The 26,653-nt window shown below is 43.5% G+C and overlaps 1 protein-coding gene across 1 annotated transcript in view; it reads right to left on the reverse strand.

Moving 5' to 3' along the window:
- ADAMTS18 (ADAM metallopeptidase with thrombospondin type 1 motif 18) overlaps positions 1-26,653 on the reverse strand; it is a 103,481-nt gene that overhangs the window by 28,735 nt on the left and 48,093 nt on the right. Inside the window, 5 exon segments of the mRNA XM_030202636.1 lie at positions 12,406-12,650; positions 13,575-13,698; positions 15,926-16,056; positions 18,859-19,031; positions 22,437-22,585. Of these exon segments, the coding sequence (XP_030058496.1) occupies positions 12,406-12,650; positions 13,575-13,698; positions 15,926-16,056; positions 18,859-19,031; positions 22,437-22,585 (822 nt within the window).

Consider the following 26,653-nt stretch of genomic DNA (forward strand, 5'->3'; position numbering starts at 1 on the left):
CGCAGCAGTTAACCGTCGATAATCGGGCAGCGCACTGTGCTACCTGGTTACCGCCAGGTTAGAGCGGGATCTCTTACCGCCACCTCAATGGGTGCCAATGTAGGCATGGGGGATACTTTCCATCCTACCTCTATGACTCTTGCTAATTTCTCAGCAAAGAACAATTTAGGATGGTTTCTTTACCTAATCATCCTACTCCCCATGCTTCTGGACAGTCATTGGCTCTGCACTCTGCACTGGCTGGATATTTATCTATGGGCAGTCTCTTTCATTTCAACTGGGGGATATTCTACCTTCTGTACCACTTGCTGCCTTTTGGTTTCGTGTCCAATCCCAGGAACTTCACCTTGTGTCTTGTGTTCTTCACAGCTCCTCTGTGCTGACTGTGGGTCCTTTTCTTTACCCATTTGATTATGCAGAGCATGTCGACGACTGTTGCTTGATAGTCCATATGGAGCACTTTTTGGGTGCTGAACTTAGGGGGATTCATGTTTCACTACCCCCAGCTCCGTCTGCTTCCCATCTCCTACTTCGAAATCATTGGGCTCCTGTTAGATACTCGCCTAACTGGGGCATTTCTTCCCCTATGGGGTAAGGATACTCTAGTCGCTCTTGCCAACAGAGCACTGGGTCCATCAATGGCCCCCAGTTTGTTGATTACATGGCCTCCACCACCCATTTAACACCCATGCCTCTTTTTCACATGGGATCTCCTGGGGGACTCTAGCTTCTTCATGGTGTCGGATCATGGGGACCCTGGAATAAGTCCTTCACATGTCCCCATGGTTCGTTTGCTTTCTGTTTGGGAACAAGTCTGCCCTATTAGTCCCTAGGACTGTTCTTCTGGGCCTTCTACTTTGCTTCTTCCTATGGTACCTACCGCTCACCTAGAGTGCGAAGCTCCCTTGTCAGGCTTCCCACTCTAACTCTTTCCGTCAGCCTGGAAACAACTGTTTCTGGCACTCTGGATGTCCTAACATGCTTGCAATGATTGCAACCCTCTATTCATTCCCATGGTCTATGCTCCAGTTTCACTCTCTGTGTCTGACCCTCATCCCATGTAACGGGGAAAGCAGGTCTCTTCTGCATCCCATCCTCCAGCCTCGTGCCCGCACAGCCTGGATGATCAAGGTTTTTTTGCATTAGCTTCCTGGCATTTTTTCTGAAAGTGTCTCCACAGTCTTTCTGGCTTTTACTACTACTACTACTTAACATTTCTAGAGCGCTACTAGGGTTACGCAGCGCTGTACAAGTTAATAACTAAGGACGGTCCCTGCTCAGAAGAGCTTACAATCTAAAAGACAAAATGTCAAGTTGGGGTAGTCTAGATTTCCTGAGTAGAGGCGTTGTGATTAGGTTGTGATTAGGTGATTAAGTGCTGCTTCCAGCCTACGGTCTTGTATATCCTTCAGGGCAACTCCTCCTTCCACAGGGAGGGTAGTTCTCTTTGTCACCGCAGTGACTAGGGCATCTACTTTAGGCATTGCAAAGCGAGCCAAATGCTCCTCACGCAGAGGGTATAATTGCCCCATAGCCCTGGAAACTTTCAAAGGTCCCTCGGGGTCAGCCCACTGAGCGGAAATAAACTCTTGGATGGAGTCATGCAAAGGAAAGGCTCGAGCAGGCTTTTTGGTACTAGCCATCCTAGGATTCACAGAGGAGGCCGTGCCACTGTCAGGCTCTTCAATAAAAAGGGCATCTGAAATAAGCGCTGGCAGCTCATCATGGTGGAAAATCCTCACAGCGGAGGGATCATCCAGATCCTGTGGTAATTCTGCACCTGACTCTGGCTCCTCAGATCACGAAGGCAATTCAGAAAGTTCCCTTGGGAAGTGTTCTGTTTCTAATGGGATAGGTTTGCTGTCTAGTAGGCATACCTTCTTCATCTTTCTGAGTTTAGTATACATCGACTTAGTTGGAGATTCGCCTCAGTTTTCCTCAGTGCTCTCATCTTAGTATAAAGGCTTCTGAGACCTCAGAAACGATATTCCCATTTCTTAAGTGCTTCCTTACGTGCTTGTTTTCCTGTTGAGGGGAATTTTCGACCCTCAACCTATTTGTTTCTGATGGCTGTTACATAGGCTCATTGGAACTATGACCACTGGAACTGTCAGCAGTTTCATCTTTCATTGCAATGGAATGCCGCTGAATATACCTGGTTAGCATCTAGGATGAAACTGGCTATTTTACAGGCAATCCAGGGGCAGAGCTGGCACTTATCTAGTCAAGTGCTAATATTCAGGAGTAGCCTAGTGGTTAGTGCAGCGGACTCTGATCCTGGGGAACTGGGTTCGATTCCCACTACAGCTCCTTGTGACTCTGGGCAAGTCACTTAACCCTCCATTGTCCCAGGTACAAATAAGTACCTGTATATAATATGTAAACTGCTTTGAATGTAGTTGGAAAAACCACAGAAAGGCAGTATATAAGTCCCATTCCCCTTCCCTTAATCAAATATGTTAACCGGATAAATAACACAGTCTTATCATTATCCGGGTAAGTTCTGATTATTGCACTTAACCAAATAGGGGGCCCTGTTTACTGAGGCGCGTTAGTGTTTTTACCGCACTCTAATCATGTAGATGCCCTTAATTCCTAAGTGCACCTTAGCACACAGGGCCCAAAGTGTTATCCCGCTACATATAACAGTATATTCAATGCCAGTGCCCACACATTACCTGGCGTTGAATATCCAAGGATACTACCAGTGGCGGCCAAACAAAACACTGACCACCGCCAGCTGAATATTGACCCCCCTATTAATTTTTTCCTGCCCAAAATCAATTGCGCTTAATGACTGTGGGCTGTGTACTTAATTGGAAGCACTTTAACGTGTAGGTTTCCAAAATGGCAAGCATACACATCTAAGTGTCAGCATTTATATGTCTAGTTACACATTTAAGTACTGACATTTAGTTGCATATATTGCCTAGTCACCTCTGTTGATATTTTAGGTTGTTTCTGCTTATATTTTAAAAAAGGCGTCTTGATTCAAATTTCCCTATCTAAAGTGAGGCTGAATGAGCGTAATTATATGCATGCATGTATTTAGACATATGGGGCCTGGTATGCAGGGTTAGAGCCGCTCACAGCTGCGGACTGAACTGACCTGGAATATTCAAAGCCAGAGCTGGAGCAGCCCCCAACATTGAATATCCGGGTATCAACGGACACCCAAAAGTTAACCGGGCACCGGTCAATATTCAGACAGTGCCTGGTTACTTTAGCACATAAAGGGCCCTTTTACTACGGTTCATAGACGCCTATGTGTATACAACTTGCGTCAAATAGAACTGCCGCCCGGCTACCGCGTGCCCCGGGTGGTAATTGTAATTTTTATGTGCGTCCGATATGCGTGCCGGAAAATATTTTTTATTTTCTGGCGTGCGGCACTAACCAGGCGGTAATTGGCAGCATATGTGCATTGACAATTACAGCCCGGTTAATGCATGAGACCTTACCGCTAAGTCAATGGGTGGCGGTAAGGTCTCAGACCCACAATGGATATGCGCCAATTTTTATTTTGCAGCATGTCCATTTTCGGCTTTAAATAAAGGCCTTTTTTGCAGGCGCGCTGAAAAATGGACCTGCGCACATCAACAACACGCACTTACACTAGCACAGGCTAAGTAGGCGCTCTGTCCATGCTCCGCCCCTAACCTAACCAGTTAGGGGCGGACCAGGGGATATTCAGCAGCACTAATTGGTTAAGTGTCGCAGAATATCAGATGCTGGGTCACTCATGGGATTTAACCAAGCAGGATCCTTTTTCCATGGATTCTATACAGTGCAGCTTAAGTTGCGTGAGCAAATCCAGTCGTATTCTGGATTTGTGTGTGCAACTTAATTAGTTAACAAGCCAATCAGCGCCAATAATTGCCAATTGACAAGCAATTATTGACACTAATTGGCATTAATAAGAATTTACGCACAGAACTGTCTAAGTGTATTCTGTAACTTGATGCACGTAAATTCTAGGTTGCATAGTTTAATAAGGAGCACGTCTGCACGTAATTTAGGTGTCGCCATTTACACCAAGTTTTACTTGGCGTATCTGGCCATGATTACGTTTAGTCACACGGATGGGCACTTGTCAGGTTCCATAAACCAAGCGGAAATTTAGGCTTATTCTATAATGTACACCTACATTTCAGCATACTTTATAGAATATGCCTAGGTGTGTTTCGTTCAGCACCAATGTTTTCGGCATGATATATAGAATCTAGTCCTTTATGTATGTTTAAAGTATGTTTTACTTGTTAAAAAATATACTTATACATTTACCCCCATTTACGTACCGTACGCACACTGTGGCCTTTTAACATGTCAACAAGTGGAAAGATTTGCCTTCCTATCCACCTTATAATTGAAAGAGAAAAACGCCTAGATTTCGACCCAAATCGGGAGATAGACGTTTATCTCACAAAAACGAATAAATCGGTATTTTGGACGTTTTCAACTGCACTCCATCGCGGAAGCGTACAAAGTTGACGGGGGCGTGTCGGAGACGTGGCGAAGGTGGAACTGGGGCGTGGTTATCGGCCGAGGAGAGATGGGCGCCTTTTGCCAATAATGGAAAAAAAGTATGCGTTTGTAGCTAGAATTTAGGGCACTTTCCTGGACCCTGTTATTCACGAATAAGGCTCCAAAAGTGCCCTAAATGACCAGATTACCCCAGAAGGAATCGGGGATGACCTCCCCTGACTCCCCCAGTGGTCACTAACCCCCTCCACCAAAAAAAATGATGTTTCACAAACTTTTTATTTTCACCCTCAAATGTCATACCCACCTCCCTGGCAGCAGTATGCAGGTCCCTGGAGCAGCTGTTAGGGGGTGCAGTGGACTTCAGGCAGGTGGACCCAGGCCCATCCCCCCTACCTGTTACAATTGTGCTGCTTAATGCTTAGTCGTCCAACCCCCCCAAACCCACTGTACCCACATGTAGGTGCCCCCCTTCACCCCTTAGGGCTATAGTAATGGTGTAGACTTGTGGGCAGTGGGTTTTGAGGGGGATTTGGGGGGCTCGACACACAAGGGAAGGGTGCTATGCACCTGGGAGCTCTTTTACCTTTTTTTGTTGTTTTTGTAAAAGTGCCCCCTAGGGTGCCCGGTTGGTGTCCTGGCATGTGAGGGGGACCAGTGCACTACGAATCCTGGCCCCTCCCACGAACAAATGCCTTGGATTTATTTGTTTTTGAGCTGGGCGCTTTCATTTTCCATTATCACTGAAAAACAAAAATGCCCAGCTCACAAATTGTCGGACCCGTTCTCGGAGATAAACGCCCATGGAGATAGACGTTTTCGTTCAATTATGCCCCTCCGCGTGTCCTGTAAGATGTAATGCATTTCACGGAACACCAGGGGACCTTTACCCCAGTTGCATCACTCAACCTTCTGGACCAAAACAGTTTTCTTTTGAAAGAACTACGGTAGGTATAGTGGAAGGTTACCATAATCACAGAAAATTGTAGTGCCATTCAGCAGATGATACTATAAGAGGTTAGGGGCCTTAGTAAAATGGACTTTTCCCATTCTGTGCCTAAGGAAAAAAAATCTATATTGAACATGGCCCTATATAGTCTTGACAATAAAAGGCAACTCTGTAAAAGTTTTATGAAAATAAGCAAAGATACATTTTTCACTTAATTATAAGATTTAGCTAAAATTGCCTACAAGTTGCTTTGTAATTTAATAGAGTATTGTATCAGCAGCTTCACCATTGATGAACATAATATCTGTAATTAAATATAAGAGTGACAATCAAGGAATAAAAATGTTGCATGGTCAGATAAATATTTCCTACATATTTTATACTGTGAAGTTAATTACACGTCAGTGTCCATTATAGCCAAGCCTAATTATGTAATTAGCATTTCTAAAACACAGTACAGCAAAATCTAAACTGTGATACTGCCTTTCCCACTGAAATAACTGCATGTGCTGATATTTACATATCCTGAACCAGAACAGAGCATATATAACAATTATCTCAAGAAGATGCCCAGAGTGTCGAAGGCATTATCTCCACGTGAAAAAGAGAACTTGGATCTTTCAAGGAATGCTTTACTACTACTACTACTACTACTATTTAACATTTCTAGAGCGCTACAAAGTGTACGCAGCGCTGTACAAACACAGAAGAAAGACAGTCCCTGCTCAAAGAGCTTACAATCTAATAGACAAAAAGTAAAGCATTTAAATTAAAAATATTTAAGCAGTCAAGCACAAGAGAACAGTCACAGAAGGACTGAAGATGTTGAAGGGTGGTCAGTGTGATTAGGTGTAACTCTGGTTGGAGTAGGTGATAGAAGAATAGAATGGGTGATGTAAAAGTAATGAGTGGGTTGATAGGGAGGTTATATACGACATGTCACTCTAGGGGTGGGCGGGACTAAGTCTAAAGCAGGAGAAGGTATTCTCTGCAGCCTATCTGTGAGATGGAAAATGCTCTCTGAAGCTGCTGCTATAAGTTGTTAGTTTTCTCTCCCTGAAAGAGATCCAAGCCACACCCACGAAGTTCAAACTGTCAGTGGGGAGGGTGAGGGGAGGAAATGGCAGTGCTTGATGAAAAAGAGAGCTCAGTTTGATAGGAGATATACTATAGGATGTCATTCTGAGGCCAGGCTAAGTCTAAAGCAGGAGAAGGTATTCTCTGCAGTCTATCTGTGAGATGGAAAAAAAGGAATGCTTTATAAAGAAAGCAGCTGCAGGACAATTTCTCTCTCCAGTGGGTTCGATCATGCCTGCCAGACAGTAATTGACTGTCACTAATGTTCCAATTTTAGGTGTATTAGTTGTGTTTCTGTTAATACCAGGTTGACACTTTGGCTGCTGATTATCAAACACCTTATTAAGAACTAATGCTATAATAGCCCTTTTCAATTGATCTCCTGCCTCTTGTTTTAATCTTCGCAGAAGGGTGTGTGCTTGAGGCTTCTCCAGTTGCTTTGCTGTTCCTAAGAACTCAAATAATTAACAGTTTGAACAAAAACAAGTATGATAAACACCTCCTAGTGGAGAGAGGTAACTACAGCCAAGAATAGATAATCTACACAACAAAAGGGTTTCCAATTGGCTGACTGGCACAGATACTGTCTCTAGACCAGGGGTGGGCAACCACAGTCCTCGAAGGCCACAGCCCAGTTGGGTTTTCATGATTTCCATAATGAATATGCAAGAGATCTATCTGCATACAATGGAAGCAGCACATGCAAATCAATCTCATGCACGTTCATTTTAGAAATCTTGAAAACCCAACTGGGTTGTGGCCTTCAAGGACTGTGGTTGCCCACTCTAAACTAAAAGGTCACTGGTTCCACTCCCTGCTAAGATGCTTTCTCACTCAATCTGAAACAGGAGTGAGAGCTGTCTAGGCCAAAAGAAACATACAATATGATGGACAATTTAGGGGAGGAGTTATCAACAAGGGCTACCATTAAGACCTTTTTTTTTTTAATTTACTGTTAACCTGGGTTATTAGTAACTAGGTCTCGCTGCATAAAATTGGACCTGTGCAACAATAACATTTAAAAAAGGAGATAGAGCAGCTTTTCAACTAAAATGGGGATAAAACCCAACAGTCGCCCAGGAGTGCATGGTTCAGTGTGGAGTATCCTTGAGAATACTACTCAAACAGGACATTTAGGGAATCCCAAAAGACAGGATTCAACAACAGTGAAAGAATCCGCAAACGAACCTTTTCCGGAGATGGGAAGGCGGTAGAACTTGAGGACATGAATTGAGGTTGAAGGGGGGGCAGGCTCAGGACTAATGTCAGGAAGTATTTTTTCACGGAGAGGGTGGTGGATATGTGGAATGCCCTCCCGCGGGAGGTGGTGGAGATGAAAATGGTAATGGAATTCAAACATGCGTGGGATAAACATAAAGGAATCCTGTTTAGAAGGAATGGTTCCGTGGAATCTTAGTGGAGTTTGGGTGGTGACACTGGTAATTGAAAACAAAACAGGAGCTAGGCAGACTTCTACGGTCTATGCCCTGATCGTGACTGAATAGATAGGGATGGGCTGGAGTGTAAATTTTAAGGGGCTTCGATGTTAGCTTCAGAACTTAGTACAAGAACAGTATTGGGCAGACTTCTACGGTCTGTGCTCTGAGAAAGGCAAGGACAAATCAAACTCGGGTATAAAAATAAAGTATCACATACCATTTAAAATGAGTTATCTTGTTGGGCAGACTGGATGGGCCATACAGGTCTTTATCTGCCGTCATTTACTATTTTACTATGAAAGTCAGGAGTGTTTAAGGGGAGAGCAGAGTAAAGGATGCAAACTATCCCTGTCTAAGCAGCTTGCATGTACTACCCAAGTACTGCAAGCCAGGGGCGTATCTGAGGTTCGGCGGTAGGGGGGGCAGGGGCTTGAGTGAGGGGGCACATTATAGCCCCCCCCACCGCTGTCAACCCCCCCTACCACCGTTAACACTCCCTCCCTCCCCCGCCTACCGCAGTCACCTACCCCGAGGTCCGCTTCCTCCGGCTTTTTAAAATATTGCTTCAGCTGGCGGGGGACCCCCAACCCCCCGCCAGCCCAGCCGCGATCTTTAACTTTCATCCTCGACTCGTCGTGCAGCGTGCTGTGAAAGCTGCATGCATCTTTAGATCCAGTTGGATGGAGTCTGACGTCGCAGCACATTGTAACGTCAACGTGCTGCGACGTCAGACTCCATCCAACTGGATCTAAAGATGCATGTAGCTTTCACAGCGCGCTGCAAGACGAGGATAAAAAAGTTAAGATCGCGGCTGGGCTGGCGGGGGGTGTGGGGTCCCCCGCCAGCTGAAGCAATATTTTAAAAAGCCGGAGGAAGCGGACCTCGGGGTAGGTGACGGCGGTAGGCGAGGGAGGGAGGGTTAACGGCGGTAGGGGGGTCCGGGGCAAAATCTGCAGAGGCCCAGGCCCCTGTGGCCCCACGCAGATACGCCCCTGCTGCAAGCTGCCATGAGAGGTCACGGTAGTCATTTGCAGCCGGTAGCCACAAAGGGCAGGAGCAAGGGAGCTTTGTCCCTCCCTCCCAACACCCCCACTACAATCACCAGGGATACAGGTAGGCCTGGGGGGAACTACCTAGACCTCGGGAGGAGTTGGGATTGGGGGGCTTATTCCAGAGGGGGGGGGGGGATTGGAAGGCTTTGAGTCCAACGAGCTAGGGAGGTAGGAAGGAGTGGGCTATTTTGGGGGGCCAGGTGAGGATTGGGGATACTTTCTAGTTAAAATATAGTTATGCCGGTCCCAGCAAATATTCAGCCAGGGCCTGCATAACTGTCTTACTTGGGCCCTGGCTGAATATCAGCCGGGACCCATATAGGCTCTGGCAGTTATCCCCATCACATTTAACCCCCAGTATTCAATACTGGTGCCCAAACATGGCCTGGCACTAAATATGGCAGAATACAGCTGCAAGACTGATCTACGGTAAATCAAGGTTCGAAAGTTCCAGACCATTACGTGAGAAACCGCACTGGCTACCTGCCAAGGATCGTATAACTTTTAAAATTTGCACCCTGGTGCATAAAATCCTCTATGGCGAAGCTCCAGCTTATATGGATAACCTTATCAACTTACCACCCAGGAATTCTCACAGATCATCTCGTTCGTATTTAAATCTCCACTACCCAACATGTTTTGGCCTCAAGTCTAAAACCAGTTACACATCCACCTTTCCCTATATTAGCCCTCGTTTGTGGAATGGATTACCTAAATCAGTAAAAACTACTTACGATCATCCGGCTTTCAGAATATCTCTGATGACCACCTTATTGGAAAAGCTTATGCTAAAGTCTTGCATTGCATCAATAACTCCTGAACTGTAACTATCATACGGACGTATTGAACTCTACTACCCTTTCTCTTTTCTTCCCCTCTGTAATTACTCACCAACCTCTTCAACTGAAATGTGTCTGAATGTTTGTTGCTAGAATGATGTAAGCCACATTGAGCCTGCCAAAGGGTGGAAAAATGTGGGATATAAATGCTATAAATAAATAAAATACTATGGGCTAATCTAAGCAGTGCCGATCAGCATTTAAAAAACGCTGACCGCTGCTGGCTGAATATCGGTCGTTACGTTAATAAGTTCACCTCTTTTAGTGCACTCTAGTTTGTTTCCTGTTGCAATGTCATAGACCATAGCCAGCCTTTGGCTTTCTCTTTACTTCTTCATTGCTAAGGATCTGTTGTACCTAATAGCTTAGTTTTCTTGGTAACACATCAAAACGGTTTGAAAAATGGAGGCCTTAAACCAGTGGCGTAGGAAGGGGGGGCGGTGGGGCGGTCCGCCCCGGGTGCACACGCTGGGGGGGTGTCTGCTCGCTGGTTCCCTGAGAAAGCAGGGAAGCAGCAGAGCCGACGCAGCTCCCAGTGACGTGCACTGGGGGTGGATCGGCCCTCCCGCCTGCCCCCCGCTGAAAGATAGGGTGCGTTTCGGGGGGGGGTACGCAGCGGCGACCCGCCCCGGGTGTCAGGCACCCTCGCTACGGCACTGCCTTAAACTACTATAGCATTCTCAAATTCTGTTCTTTTTACGATATTAATCTACTCTGGCAGGCTTTTCCATGCATCCACCTTCATCCCTCTCTTTCATCCCACTCACTCCTCAAAATATCATGCTATTTATTAGCGATGCCCACAGTTAATTTTTGAGATATTTTCAGATTTTTCCTGCAATTTTCAGACATTTATTTCAGTTCATTTACACATATTTTTGTCAATAAATGTTTTTTAACATGTTAGAACTTTTTAATGTGTGTTAATCAACTTTAGGCCTGTTAAGGTGCAGATTAGGGGCCTTTCTAAAATGAGTTCAGTCTTGGGTTTCATACGCTGGTAACACAGGATTTTAATGTGAAGCAAACCCAACACTAACACTGTATAAAAAAGGGGCATTCCCGTTATTTTTTTTTATTGCAGGTTGTGCATTTAACATTCACATTAACACATAGTACCTGCTCCCAGTTAGGGTTACCGTATGTCCGGATTTACCCGGTCATGTCCCGTTTGTCCAGAAATCCGGACAAATAGGCAGATTGCTAGCCTCCACGCCTCTTAGTTACTACTGCCCTGGTGGTCTAGTGACCTCTTCCGCCTTCGGGGCAGGAAAGAGCCCCCTCTTTCCTGCCCTGAGCGCTGCCCTGCATGCATCCTTACTGTTGCTGATCTCGGCGCCGAATCAAAATGGCCGTCGAGAGTTGACGTGACCTCGCGAGACTTCAACTCTCGGCGGCCATTTTGAATCAGCGCCGAGATCAGCAACAGGAAGGATGCATGCAGGGCAGCGCTCCGGGCAGGAAAGAGGGGATTCTTTCCTGCCCCAAAGAGGTCACTAGACCATCAGGTCAGTAAGGGGAGGGGGGTTATGGGGAGGGAGGGGTGACGGGGTGTGTGACAGTGGGGAGGGGAAAATGTGACAGGGGTGGAGCGAGGCCGTGAAAGGGGCGGGGCGGAGTTGTGGTGGGGCGGGGCATGTGTCCTCCTTTTGGGTGGACAAAATATGGTAACCCTACTCCCAGTTAATGCAGAAATATTTTCCACCTCCTGTTTAGCATATGGTAAGTGAATTGCGCTGACTAATGCACAGTTTAACACATGGAAACAAGCAAACTATTGTAAAACCCCTTAATGTGGTTGCATGGTTGCCTGTTTCCGTACATTACCGCACATTAGCCCCTGGATTCTATACAGTGCGCCTAGAGATTGGCGCCAAAATCAGTGTGGATTCTATGACAATGCACGTAATTTAACAAGCTAATGAGCGCCGATAACAGCACTTAAGCAATAATGAGCACTAATTGGCACTGATTAGAATTTAGGGGCACAAATCGCTACGTGTACTCTGTAACGATGTGCGCCAAACTTCTAATGTGCTCAGGGAAAAATGGGCATGGTTATGGGTGAGCAAATGGGTGTTTCATGGGCGTTCTGAAATGTAAACGCCTGTAAACGCCTAGGTACAGAATATGGCCTGGTGCACCTAAATCTATGCGCTGGGATTTACGTCACAGTTTCCTCGGTGTAAATGGATTCATGTAGATTTAGGCGCTGAAATATCAAATAAGTGTATTCTATAATCGGCACCTAAATCAAGACACCGATTATAGAAACACATTTAATCGGATTTCAGAGCCAATTTTTCAGGCACCATATATAGAATCTCCCCCTAGGTTCTTAAATTCCTTTAGTAGAAGAACTCTTTAATGCATGCTAAATTGATTTTGTGTGCACTAAATTTAAGGCACATTAATGATTCAAATGCACATCCATACTATCCACAGACAACTGAATATTTTCTGCTGTTTGCCCTACAGACAATATGATATAGGGTGAATTGTGCTCTTAATAACTTTTCCGCTAGCAAGCTAAACAGCTATTACTCAATAAGTAGATGACAGCTTACCTCAATGACCAGCGTCTCATTAGTTGGCCCCATTGAATATAGGCTTTCAGGGTGGTTAAAAGAGCGCCGGTAGTCAAACACTGCCCCAGCAAAGGAAAACTTCCCAGGCCAACCGATGGTCCAGTCTCCCGTTAGATAATATTTTTTATTCAGATTACAAACGGCAAGATAGCTGGTAGAGATGTGCAGCTCTCGGATGTTAATGCTACGTGCGCCTGCGGGGATGGTGACTACCGGGTAATATCCTAAAAGAGAAAATAGTTAGCACCATTTTAGATAGGTCACTGAACTGAGACACGGTTTGGTGCAGGTTATAGAATAAACACTTAAGTGGAGAGGTCGCACGTAAATTTAGGCATGGCCATTTGCACCAACAGGTGTAAATGCCCATGCCTAAATTTATGTGTGGAGAATCCATATTATGTGATGACGTAACTCAAAACCATTCTGCCCCGAAATGCCAATGACCCTCCCATTTCCATGCTCCCATTTCCATGCACCTAATCTTATGTGCATTAGACCCAATTAAATCTAATTTGTGCCAATAACTGCTTGTTAAAAAAGCCAATTACTGGCACTAATTGGCTCGTTATTCTATTAAATTGCATGTGAAAATCAGTAATACGCTTACATTTGCATTCGCAATTTTTGTCGACCTTTATAGAATGAGGGGGTAAATATCTATGAACTTACCATGCCCTTATCCTACTCAAAACATGCCCTGGTCACACCCCCTTTCCATTTGCATGCATTTGGGTCTAATACTTGCATATCCCAGGCTTTGTAAAGTCGGGACTTGAGCTATAGATGCCAATATTCATACCATAAGTGCCAGCTTTGTGGGTGCTGTGGGTACTCGAGCACCCCCAATATTGAGCAAAAGTCTTCACTTTGTCCAAAGAAGTGTGGTTTGTGATGAGCACCTCCAACCCTTCTGAAAAGTTGACTCTTATGATTCATAGTAACATAGTAAATAAATAAGTGACAGAAGATAAAGGCATTTATGGGCCTTCCAGTCCACCCAACAAGGTGGCCAGATTTCTACCTGCTGCAACAGCCAGGTTACATCCATCTAAGCTCCGATTAAAGTATGGAGGTCATTTAAGGTTTGCTCTGATTCCAACATGAACCCGATGATCTACCCTTGCGATCCTAATCTTTTTTCTTACCGTTAGATTTGTGCTGATTCAGGTATTGCCCTTTATGAAACTTGCATGTTGAGTTATCCCCTTGGCAGACTCCACAAGCATCCCAAACAGCTGTGGAGCCAAGCACATGGTCACAACCAACCAGCTGCAATCAAAAATGAAACACTAGTAACCTAAGATGGGAGACGTCTTCAATGTAACTTGCAACGCAGCCTCATAAGGTAGAGTACAGTAACTTCACATTGCTAAAAAGGTTTAGGAGGCAATTTTAGAAGCAGTATGCACCGTTTACACGTTTAAATACCAGACATACAGGTATAAATACATACACAGAAGTAGTGATTTTAGAAAAGTTGTTACTTACAGACACGCACACCGGCTCCACATACAATAGCAGGGCATGTTTATCCACTCCAATCCTAGCTAAGATAATTTTCGAGCACCATTCTGTCCTCATGTGCAACTTTCTTCAACTTAGTCCCCTTATTTTCTAACTCCTCTTACTCTGTCTTATCTATCTATGTGTTCCATCTTTGCTTATATACTATGTTGTCTATCAAAATGTTTGATCACATATTGTGTTGACATTGTGTTGTATGCCATACTTTGTATCGTTGTTTGAATAATTGTACTGCTACAATTCTCTATTGCTTATGTTTGACTAATTCTTGCTATACACTGTCTTGAGTGAATTCGTTCAAAAAGGCAGAAAATAAATCCTAATAATATATATGCACTTGCAACATGCCAAGAATTCAAGGAAGCATTTTCTGGGCATAATTTGGGTGGGTCATCAAAGTATAAAACTGCACTGGCTCCCAATCAAAGAATGTATTGCGTTCAAAATCTGCACCCTGGTTCATAAAATCATCTACGGCGAAGCCCCAGGATACATGACAGACCTCATAGACCTACCAACCAGAAACACAACAAGATCAACACGAACATACCTAAACCTCCACTACCCAAGCTGCAAAGGACTCAAATATAAATCAACTTATGCATCCAGCTTTTCCTACATAAGCATACAACTATGGAACGCATTGCCAAAAGCCGTGAAAACAACGTATGACCACCAAAACTTCCGGAAATCACTAAAAACGTACCTGTTCAAAAGGCATATGCTACCGATCCAACTTAAATGCATGAACCCTGCAACACAACGAAACCTAAGCTTGTACTGGACATAACCTAACTCTTCCTCCCTATGATTCCCTAATGGGACTGTTACACATGAACTTCATTCTTCCACAACATCACTTTGTAACTGTTCATTCCGGAATTGGTGATCACCTTTACGGTACTATGTAAGCCATATTGAGCCTGCAAATAGGTGGGAAAATGTGGGATACAAATGTAACAAATAAATAAATATTTGTATGCTATATTTTAGCATGTTGATACATCTATATTCCAGAAAATTTCCCACAGGTCATAATACCTGCTTTAAGTCGCATATATGTCATCTAACGTCTGATGTGGACCTGGGCTTTGGAGAAGGATCTGATAGAGGAATTGAGCTTTACCTCTTAGGTATTGAAAACCACTTCAAAATGTCAAAAGTTAGAATTTTGCTGCTTGATTCCTTGATCAGTTTTATAAAATTAGCCCCTTATAAGTGGCTCTACTTCCATGTATAAATCATAAAATCGTTGCTTCTACATGTAAGTAGCAGAATCCAAATGATGGCATTCTTTTTTGCGTATTTTCATTTGTAAAATGACTTTAGGCACGGAGATTTACACCAGGTTTCAGTTGGTGTAAATCTTCACGTCTAAAAACTTTGGCATGGATCCTGGTGTCAGACACTGTTTTATAAATAGTGCCCAACTCCGAGTGCTGTTTATAGAATAGCGTTTAGTGCGTACTAAATCCAGCCCTATCTGTATAATATTTCAGCCCTTTTTCTCCCCACCCACTCCTAGCCTCTTCTTATATGGATAGTGTCCGGCGGTTGAGTCATATATATGTCCTGATACCATCCATAAAAAATCTAAAAATACACAGATAATGAAGTTGTACATTCACCAGTCACCAATGAACGTATAATTTCATTTGCATATTGAACCATAGTGATTTTTAAATGCACACACCTAAATGCCTCTTTTACTCCCTAGCACTCTCTAAGCTGAATGGGAGTCCTCCACCTATGGTCCTGCCAGTGGGGGGTGCTGTTGCACTATCACATTTTCAGTAGTGAAGGACAGGCAGTCTCTGCAGGACTCCAGGGAATATGCCTGTCCCTAACGATTGAAAAGACAATATTGAAGCACCACCCCCCACTGGCAGTAATGCAGTTGGAGGACTCCCACACAGCTTAGAGGTAACAGTGCTGCCTAGTTGTCCTCTACAAAGTTATTCATTTAGCTTACTTCGCAACGTCCATCGATACAAACATCATATCTATTCTGGGAGCAGGGAGTTCCATCTTCAACTTTGTTGGCCATAGCAAAGAAGAAGCCAAAGTCCTCAGCTGTGCAGTAGAGTTTGCATATATCTCCTTCTGAAAATAAAGTATGAGATAACAATCATATCATTCTATGTGCATGAGATACAAAATCAGTTCCATTATTGTAAAAGTGTGTTAATACAATACTAGCAGTCCTAATGTAAGCATCTTAAGGGGGTGAATTTTAAATATGGCGTCACTATTGCACCAGCTGTAACGTGGTACAACTCTCCATGCCTGAATTAGGTACGTATCCCCCATATTCTATAACAATGTGTGTAAATTTTAGTAATGTCTCGTTCCGTCAATGACCCTCCAATTTCCATGCCTCCTTTTTTAACTCATGCGTAAAATTTAGGTACGGATCCCGTGCCTAAATTTATGTACGTATACTGCAATTAACTATAATTAGTTATCAGAACTAGTTAGCTTGCTATTCAATTAAATCATGCACGCAAATTGAGGCACATGCCCAAACTTACGTGCACAATTTTTGGCAGCATTTATTGAATTCAAGGGCTTAGGCTCATTTTCTAATTTTTTTTCACGTTTATTTAATTTTATACTCTAATTCAAGCAGGCTGATCTTAACTTCTTCATCCATATTCTGTTATGACCGCAATCGATCTGTCCCCCATCTTCGCTCACAAAAAGAAGTATTCTATTTTTTTAGGTAATTGTTTTCTATGAAAATACATTTCTTGTTGTGAAATACAACAAGAAAAAGAATCACTTTTCATTAAGTTCTCTCATCCTCCAGTGTATGCATAGCTGAAAGCAATTGTTTAATGAATCATTTCATACTCTGAAGTCTGAAAGATAAAATATAGATGCATTCTTACAAGAAACAAAAGACATTTTCTAGCAATGTATTTGTGAGTTCTACATGTCTCAAGAAACATCTACAGTCATTTTTGAAAATGAATATAAGCTAAGAAGAAGGAGTTTTAAGGTTAGCAATGGAAAGGAAAGAACCTTTTGATGATGGAACTGACCAGGAGCTGTATCTATCTGAGACACCGCAAGCCTACCAGATGCATGGTTTATCTGGCAGGTTTTTTTATATTGACTGGGTCAGTTTGGCAAGTTGGGGTGATGAAATTACCATCTGTAAAGACAACAGAGACCAAGAAGGTGGGAGGGGGAAGCTAATTTTGAGAGAGAGATGCTGGGTATGAAGCAGGGGCGTAGCTAGACAACAGATTTTGGGTGGGCCTAGGGAGGAGGAAGTCTTCAGCTGGCCGAGCTTGGGATCCCACAGCTACCACTAAACGTGTGCTACTGTTGGGTGGGCCTGAGCCCTAAGTGGGTGGGCCCCGGCCCACCCAGGCCCACCTGTGGCTACGCCACTGGTATGAAGTGAATATTGCATCATGCATGCTCATCTGTACAGGAGGTTGATGGCAATAACTTTTTTGGATAAGGAATGATATCTTACAAATGGTAAGGGTCTATGACTTGCAGGTAGAATATATTCTCAATAGTGTGGACATGAACAATTGAGCAGCCTGGATGGCCCAGTGGGACTTTTTATGCCACCATCTGTTATATAAAGTGAGGAGCTTAGAATAATGAAAGACTGCACCCCTAATTCTATAACTGGGCCACTTTTGTGGGTCACTGTATGACCGCATTATCACCTAAGCATGATTCTATAAGGGCACATATAAATGCAAGGGGGCATTCACATGAGTAGAGCATGGATAGTGCTTCCACTTCCACTGTTCCAGAAGTGGTGTACGTAAGTTCAGCATGCCCTTGCCATAATTAGATGCCTATGGCTGGTGAAACTGCAGGTGGCTAAATATATTATTTGCACTGATGCTAGGATATGCTAGTAATTCTGTAACAGAATCTGGCTGCCCAAATGCCATTATAGAACAAACTCTGACCACATGGCATCAGACGCTTAAAAGAAAGTGCTCATTTATAGAATTATCTTCAAAGAGCTTTGAAGACAGCAGGGGCAGACTGACCATTTGGGCAACCGTGCAGTGCCCGAGGACCCAGGGGCTTTGCCCGGTTGCCTGCCGCCACTGCACACTACAGCCCCACAGTCCCACCTTGAAGAGTTTTGGTGGTCTAGTGGCCTCTGCAGGAGCAGGAAAGAACAACACTCTTTCCTGCCCACTGCTGCTATTCTGCCTGGTGCTGCCATGTTTTCAAAATGGTTGCTGAGACTCCCTGCTGTCGAGACTATCGCGGGAAGTCTCAGCAGCCATTTTGAAAACACGGCAGCACTAGGCAGAATAGTGGTCGTGGGCAGGAAAGAGTGGGATTTTTTTCCTGCCCCTGAAGAAGTCAATATACCACCAGGGCCCTTTAAGGTAGGACCGGGAAGGCCCAATGAGGGTCAGGGGACTGTAGTGTGCCGCTTCGGTGGTAGGGGGCAGCACTGTGGCGGTGGGAAGGGAAGCGGCAGGCAGTGGCCGGGGGGCCCAGGTCCAGAGGTGTAGCTAGATGGGTTGCCAGGGTAGCAGCCACTCCCCAAAAAGGACTTCCAACAGCGCAGGCGCCAATTTTTCCACACGATCTGTCATGTTTAAAATACACGCCGGTGCCATCAGCTCCCCCGCACCCTCAACCTGGTTACGCTACTGCCCAGGCCATTCTTACTGCCTGGGGTCCCAGATTACTGGAAGACAGTCATCAAATCTAAACCCAACAATGCAGGACGAGGCAAAACTGAAATTTCAAAGTAAGGGTGTGTCCAACCCAACCTGTTGAACACATTCTCAAAATAATACAATTTAACACCCTACTGAACTGGCAATTCAGAAAAAAAAAATATAGGAGGGGCAAGCGCCATAACTGTCAGTAAGAATGTGATCGAAAATACTGCTTTCCTCAAGTTACCTTCCACTTTAGTATAGGGTTTCCATTTATAGTACCATCCGCGGAACGGCTTGCTGTTATATGCTGCACACTGCTGAGCACGGAAGTCCAAACTATTGCGCTCACAAGGCTGAATATTGCAGAGTTGATAAATACGACTTGAGCCCTGACAGAATTTGCCACCATACTGCGGCCTATGACACACAAACAATACAGAAAATGCAAACATACAAGTGAGATTACAAATGATAGGGTGACCCCCACTCTATAACAAAATTGTGTTTAATACAGACAAAGGCATTGCTCTCTCAAGTAGGCTCTAGGTAATAACTTTACCGTAATCAAATTCTGCTCTCCTTTTTTTTAATTCTTTGCCACCACCCCATCCCTAGAGAGGCCTGAGCTGGCCTGGGCAGCTTTAACAGACCTTAAAATTTGACAAGTGCCTCCTCTGTAGCAGACTGTTAAGGCTTCTCATCGGTGGGCCTGGGCCGGGGCCCACCCATTTACGGCTCAGGCCCACCCAACAGTAGCACGTGTTTAGCAGTATCTACTGGGGATCCCAAGCTCTGCCAGCTGAAGACTTCCTCCTGATGCTAATGCAAATGCTACTCTTCACGATACCAGCACCTACACATGCTCAGTTTTCAGCATATGCCTGCTGCAGACTGCCAAGGTGGAAAGAAGCATTTTCTCGCCAGCTGAGATTTTTTTTGGTGGTGGGGGAGGGGGGAGAATACTTAGTGCCCACCCACTTCTTGCCTAGGCCCACCCAAACTCTGTTGTCTGGCTACGCCCCTGCTTCTCATAGGTCAGCAGCAATTGCTGTGGTAGCAGAAATCATCTTACCTCCTAGGACCTGAACATCCCCCACCCCAACACCTACCACATAGAAACAGAGAAAAATGAAGGCAGATAAAGACCATGTGGCCTAGCCAGTTTGCCCATCCATGCCATCTACTCTCCCTTTCACTCCCTTAGAAATCCAAGATGTCTAATTTCACTCATCTCTACCACTCAGAGAATATAATATCAATCAATGCATGATACGTGGGCAGTACTATGTTATCCATCCTTAAATTCTTAGGAGGTAATTTTGGAACAATTATGCAAGATGTATGTGTGTAAATAATAGCATATATGCATGTAAATGATATCCACGTGTAACTGTCAAGTTTACATTGCCACTACTTGCACGCTCATATGCGCACAGATTCAAAGTGGGCATGTTCTGGGGTCAATAGAATGGCTCTGTGTCGCTGCATAGTGCAACCTTACCTTGGGTATTGTGTTCAATTCTGGGCACCATATCTTAAAAAAGATATCGTGGAATTAGAAAAGGTTCAAAGAAGAGTGACCAGAATGATAAAGGGGATGGAACTTCTCTTATGTGAGGAAAGGCTAAAGTGGTTAGGGCTCTTCAGCTTGGAAAAGAGATGAATGATGGGAGATCTGATAGTGGTGTACAAAGTCCTGAGTGGTGTACAAAGACCAGGGGACACTCAATGAGAACATGGAAATACTTTTAAAAGAAATAGGAGGAAATATTTTTTCACTAAAAGAATATTTAAGCTCTGGAACTCACTGCCGGAGGATGTGGTAACAGCAGTTAGCTTTTCTGGGTTTAAAAAAAGTTTGGACACGTTCCCAGAGGAAAAGTCCATAGTCTGCTATTGAGACAGACATGGGGAAGCCACTGCTTGCCCTGAGTTTGGTAGCATGGAATGTTGCTACTATTTGAGTTTCTGCCAGGTACTTGTGACCTGGATTGGCCACTGTTGGAAACAGGATACAGGGCTAGATGGACCATTGGTCTGACCCAGTATGGCTATTCTTATGTTCTTATGGGTTTAACCCCGCTGAGCAAACCAGCCACCAATATTCAGTGGCTCTTAACCAAATAGTGCCACTGGATATCACATCTAACTGGCCATCTTCTAATTGACAAGGTTAGGAGCGACTGGAGGTGGAGTGGCAACTTAGTCAGTTACCCTCAGCTTCTACATAGTATGTTTAGATTTAGGTGCCAAAATCGGCGCACGTAACTTAGAGTGAATATATGGTATCAACTTCAATGAGGGTAACTTCTGACAATCAGATGGAATTGGATCCAGAGAGCAGAAGGCATGTAAATATGAAATTAATTTGGTCAATGAATCCATGGATGGGATATTTTGCATCTTATTACTGTGTAACCTGCGGTGACTTAATTATCACTGTGGTATTTTTAGTCAAGTGGCTTTAGGGCAATTTAAGGCACATTAAGAGCCAAATAACATGACTTAAAGCCCTAACGCCACTTGATCAATTCCCCCCTTACCCCTGGATTCTAAAGATCCGCATCAAAATCAGCACGGATTCTATAACAATGCACGCAAATTAACAAGCTAACGAGCACTGCTAACAGCACTTAAAAAGCAAAAATGAGCACTAATTAGAATTTAGGCACACAGCTCACTAAGTATATTCTCTAAAGATGTGTGCCGAACACAGAGGCAAAAAGGGGCATGGTTATGGGTGGGGAAATGAGTGTTTATGGGCATTCCAATATTTACCAAAAAGATCATACACAGATCAACAATTACAGCTCTCTAATTGTGAAATCACAAAAAAAAAAAAGCCAGGCAGTATTCTGGTGTCTATATTGAAAAGGGGGGGGAGGGGAAGTCTCAACTGATGCGGCAACTTATTGTCCAAGAATTTTAATGCACGCACAAAAAGTCATCATAGACAAAAAAAAACCCCGTGAAAAAATCTTTCTTTTTTGGTATTTTTTTGTTTTATGCTTAATTATGTGAATTATCCTATTGACACATCTTCATTATTACTTCATCATTATCGCTTAATAAAAAGGCCCCTGGGTAAACTAGATTGGCCATTTCAGTTGTTGTCACTAGGTCTATTAGCTATCGATAACATTCATAGCTGGAGCCAACTTCTGGCTTTAAACAATTTCCTGTTTCCTTCTCAGGAGGATGTCCTGGAGCGCTGAAAAATACAGGAAGTAGCTATTAGAAGCTGGAAACTGAGCTGCCATAGACAGCAGCTGAACAATAACTTCTTACCCTCAAATGGGTAAATTCATATAGTTTAAGAATTATCATTCTGTAGCACTGCACAGAAGACCCTTTATTTAAAGGTTCGTTCACATTACTCCTTTTTAGATGTTGAATACGAACTCCTTATTCTTAGCCATGCCTCCTTGAAGCTACCCTATAACTGCACATCTGTGAATAATACAATTTCACCTTCAGTTCATGGGAAAATGATAAGTCAATGAATAGAATGTCCTTATCAAAGCAAAGTATCTTTGATAATAAGTAACACTGGCAAACATATTTGTAACAAATGCATTAGAGCAGATTTCGTTTTACCTTGTAATGTGATATCCTTACATTCAGTACTGTACACTGTGATAGCAACAGTGGATCATAATTCATAAAGCTTGCCCAGTGATGGGCTTTAATAAGTTTAAAGAAATGACATGCCATGTGGGATCAATGTACACCTCTGTAAATGACCAACTTCAGGAAAGATGAGTGAAAACAATGTATAAATAATCCGCATTAAAATCCTACCTTTCTAACTTCCCTACTTACTTTGGGTTGTTGCAGTGCCTCTCCTGATAGGTCACTCCACCTCCACAACTACGGGAGCAGTCTGACCAACTGGACCATTCGGACCAGAGGCCATTAACTGGTCTAGGGCCATGATCTCCATATTTTACGCACTGCCCTCTTCGACACCACTGTTAAATAATAAGATAGATTTATTTATTTATTTATTTATTTATTTAATACATTTATACTCCACATTTCCCCACTAATCGCAGACTCAATGTGGCTTACACAAACCGTAGGGTAGGCTACAGTACAGAGAAAGTACAATTAAACTATGTAAAAGTAAGATAATAGGCAAATAGGTATCAACGAACAACAAAGATAGCAAAAGATAATACAAGGTAATAGAGTCCATGAATCTTGGTGAGACCAGGAAGAAGTAGGTTATGTTGAGTCTGGAAGGTAGGCCTTCTTAAACAGGGTGGTCTTCAATAATTTTCTAAAAGTTAGATAGTTCTGAGTAGATTTTAAGGATTTTGGTAAAGCATTCCATAGTTGTGTGCCTATGAAGGAGAAGTTGGAGGCGTAGGTAGATTTGTATTTAAGGCCACTGCAAACTGGATAATGTAAATTTAGGTAGGATCAGGAGAAACTGGACCTGTTTTCTGGGTGGTAGATCGCCCAGATCTAGCATGTATTCGGAAAGTTCTCCATAAATGATCCTGTGAATCAAGGTACAGACCTTAAAGGCGATATGAGAGGACATGAAATGAGATTGAAGAGGGACAGACTCAAGAAAAATGTCAGGAAGTATTTTTTCACGGAGAGAGTAGTGGATGCTTGGAATGCCCTCCTGCAGGAGGTGGTGGAAATGAAAACGGTAACGGAATTCAAACATGCGTGGGATAAGCATAAAGGAATCCTGTGCTGAAGGAATGGATCCTCAGGAGCTTAGTCAAGATCGGGAGGCGGGGCTGGTGGTTGGGAGGCGGGGATAGTGCGGGGCAGACTTCTACGTTCTGTGCCAGAGCCGGTGGTTGGGAGGCGGGGCTGGTGGTTGGGAGGCAGGGATAGTGCTGGGCAGACTTATACTGTCTGTGCCCTGAAGAGCACAGGTACAAATCAAAGTAGGGTATACACAAAAAGTAGCACATATGAGTTATCTTGTTGGGCAGACTGGATGGACTGTGCAGGTCTTTTTCTGCCGTCATCTACTATGTTACTATGATACGTTCTTTGATGGGTAGCCAGACAGATAGATAGATAGATGGATACGTTCTTTGATGGGTAGATAGATAGATAGATAGATAGATAGATAGATAGATAGATAGATAGATAGATAGATAGATAGATAGATAGATTTTAAATCCTTCATGTCAGAATAGTTCTTGCATATGGGCATATGAAACTGCTGATAAACAGCAAACATCACACAGTAGTCACAAAAGTAACTAATCATTAATTATCTTAGGGAACCTTTTACAAAGCGGCGGTAAGCCCAATGCGGGCTTAACACACGTTAATCTCAAGCTACATCTGGCCCAAAGCAGGTTCCAGTGGTAGTTCCAGCCCTGGCACGCAACATTTCCTGTGCTAGGGACAATCGGCCCATATTTTTAGCACGGCGCTAACCCGGTGGTAATCGGGCAGCTTTGTGCACTGCCTAGTTACTGCTGGGATAGCGCAGGAGCCCATACTGGCACCTCAGTGGGTGGCAGTAAGTGCTCCCCCTCACATGGCCACATGGTAAGAGCAATCTTACTGCATGGCCATGGCTAGCTTTAGCCTTTTTTAACCACTGCGGTAAAAAAAAGGCCTTAGAATGCAGCAAAAACAGGCCCGCCGCTAGTGCAGGGCCCTTTTTACCGCAGCTTGGAAAAAGGACCCCATAGTGTTAAATCAGATCTTACACATTCATTTCTGCTTTAATGATAAAATACTTGGAGACAGATATTCAGCCAGCGGTGGTGAAATTTTTTTAAGCCGCCACTAGGGTTATTCCTACATATTAAATGCCAGGCCATATCAGGTCAACAGAGAACAGAAAGTGGGAGAGCGACCAAGGATATCAGAAACTGGAGGATGTTCTTAAAATGTTCTTAAAATGCATAAAGTGACACCGCGTATGAGAAAGAAAAATTGATACAGCAAATGAAGTTCTACAGTAGTAGGAAACGGTTAAGATTTTGAAAATGACAATAGACCAGAAATTTGAACAAAATGAATATTATTACAGATTATTAATATTGAGATTGTTGTTTTCCCAGAGTTCCGGGTATGACTCCTAAAGATTTCCTCAGAAATATTTCCTGAACATTTTGTTATTTTCCTTTGTAATGATTCCTCTTAGTAATATAAATTATTACTTAGTAATATTAATTCAAAAGGAGTGAAGCCTGTGAAACTGGGATTACCTTAATCAGTGGGAATTGGATTAGAGACTCAAGTGTTCGCATTGTTAAATAATTTCTGGTTTTAAAAGAGAAAAAATGAAATTAGGTGTATTATTTTAACTAATAAGTATGTTTCCAACTAAATAAATTGAATATACACCGTTTTGGGTTTGAAGAAGCCAACCAGAAGATTAATGTGGAATAATGATTTAGATAAATAATAACTGGGGATAATCAGGTTAATACCACGTTTTTTTCTGTTTACTATTGTTTAATTGATCTCCTTGTCTTGTTTCACTCTCCCTATTTTGTGGTCTAAGGAAGAGAATAGAATTACCTGATTGAAATAATTCTTGTGTATTACTTTCTCTGTATTTCTGGCAAGTTATTTTATTGCTTGTAAATTTGAATTCTTATAAATTAAAAAAAAAGTGACACCGCATAAAAACTGACTTTTATGCATTCCAATATCAGCATTAAAGGTAGGCAGTTAGGTGCTGAATATGGGCACTTAAATGCATAAGGGCTAACTCTGTCCCCGGACTGCCCACAAAATAGCAGTAGTGGTCTATGGTGATATTCAGTGGAATTAACTGGTTAAGTGCCACTGAATATCAGTGGATAGCCCTGCACAAGTGGCTTAACCGGCCAGGAGCCACTTCTGTCTGGTTAAATTGTTTTGAATATCCCTCCCCTCCTCCTTGATTTGTTTTATGCCTTGGCAGTTTCCTCCTGTTACTTTGAGTTTCTTGCCGAATTGGAGTTTCCCTTCACTGGGTTTTATAATACTGTAATCATAAAACCTTCATTTGCAAATACCTAGTCTGGGTTCTCTCTGGAACCTGGCTAATGAGGATTCTAAGCTTAGCCACTGGGTGTCACCAATAAACAATTCCTGAGATGATCTCCCCTCCCTCCTCCCCCTCCCCTCCTGGTTCTTGCTGAATTGAAAAGCAAGGCTCCCATCCTGAAATCTAATCTAGCTCTTCACCATGGTAATGCACAGCCCTTAAAACAGCCCAGATACTACTACTACTATAAATCATTTCTATAGCGCTACCAGTCATACAAAATCTTTATTTTCAATAAATAATTAAAAACAAATACAGTAGGCCAGTGTCCAGTCTACTCACAAAATTAGTCCTTACTTCCCCTTTCATAAAGAAGGGGTGTCAAATTGCAATCTTGGAGAGCTGCAAACCAGTCTGACTTTCTAGATATCCCTCAACAGGGGCGTATCTGAGGTTCGGCGGTAGGGGGGGGGCAGGGGCTAGAGTGAGGAGGCACATTATAGCCCCCCCGGCCGCCACCCCCCCTACTGCCGTCAATCCTCCCCCGCCTACCGCAGTCAACCCTCCCCAGCCTACCGCCGTCACCTACCCCCGCCGAGGTCCGCTTCCTCCTGCCGGTGGCTTTAAAAATATTACTTCAGCTGGCGAGGGACCCCAACCCCCGCCATCCCAGCTGAGGCCTTGTTTTAAGTTCTTCTTCCTTGTGCTGTTGAAAGCTGCAGCCTGCATCCCTTCCAGTTTCGGAATACACAAAACCAAGGAAGTGCAATATGGACTTCGGAACATTGTTTGCAAATGGAGATGCAATGAAAACTAGCAGATTGTTTTTGACTTGGATTGTTTGAATCCAAAGAGCCCAACTCAGAGCCTTCTCTATATTGTCATGCATTGAGCATTTACTTGAATCTAATTTGCTGTCAAAAACCTGAATCTGCCAGTGCAATCAAGAAAGACTTGTCCAGTCTCAAGGACGCAACCGATGCTAGAATTTGCACGTGGTTTGGATTGTGTGCAAGAAAGATCAATGTTCAGATTTTAGAAAAATCACACTCGGTGGGGTAATATACAAAAA

Source organism: Microcaecilia unicolor, chromosome 5 (assembly GCF_901765095.1).
Source record: "Microcaecilia unicolor chromosome 5, aMicUni1.1, whole genome shotgun sequence".
Classification (NCBI taxonomy): Eukaryota; Metazoa; Chordata; class Amphibia; order Gymnophiona; family Siphonopidae; genus Microcaecilia; species Microcaecilia unicolor.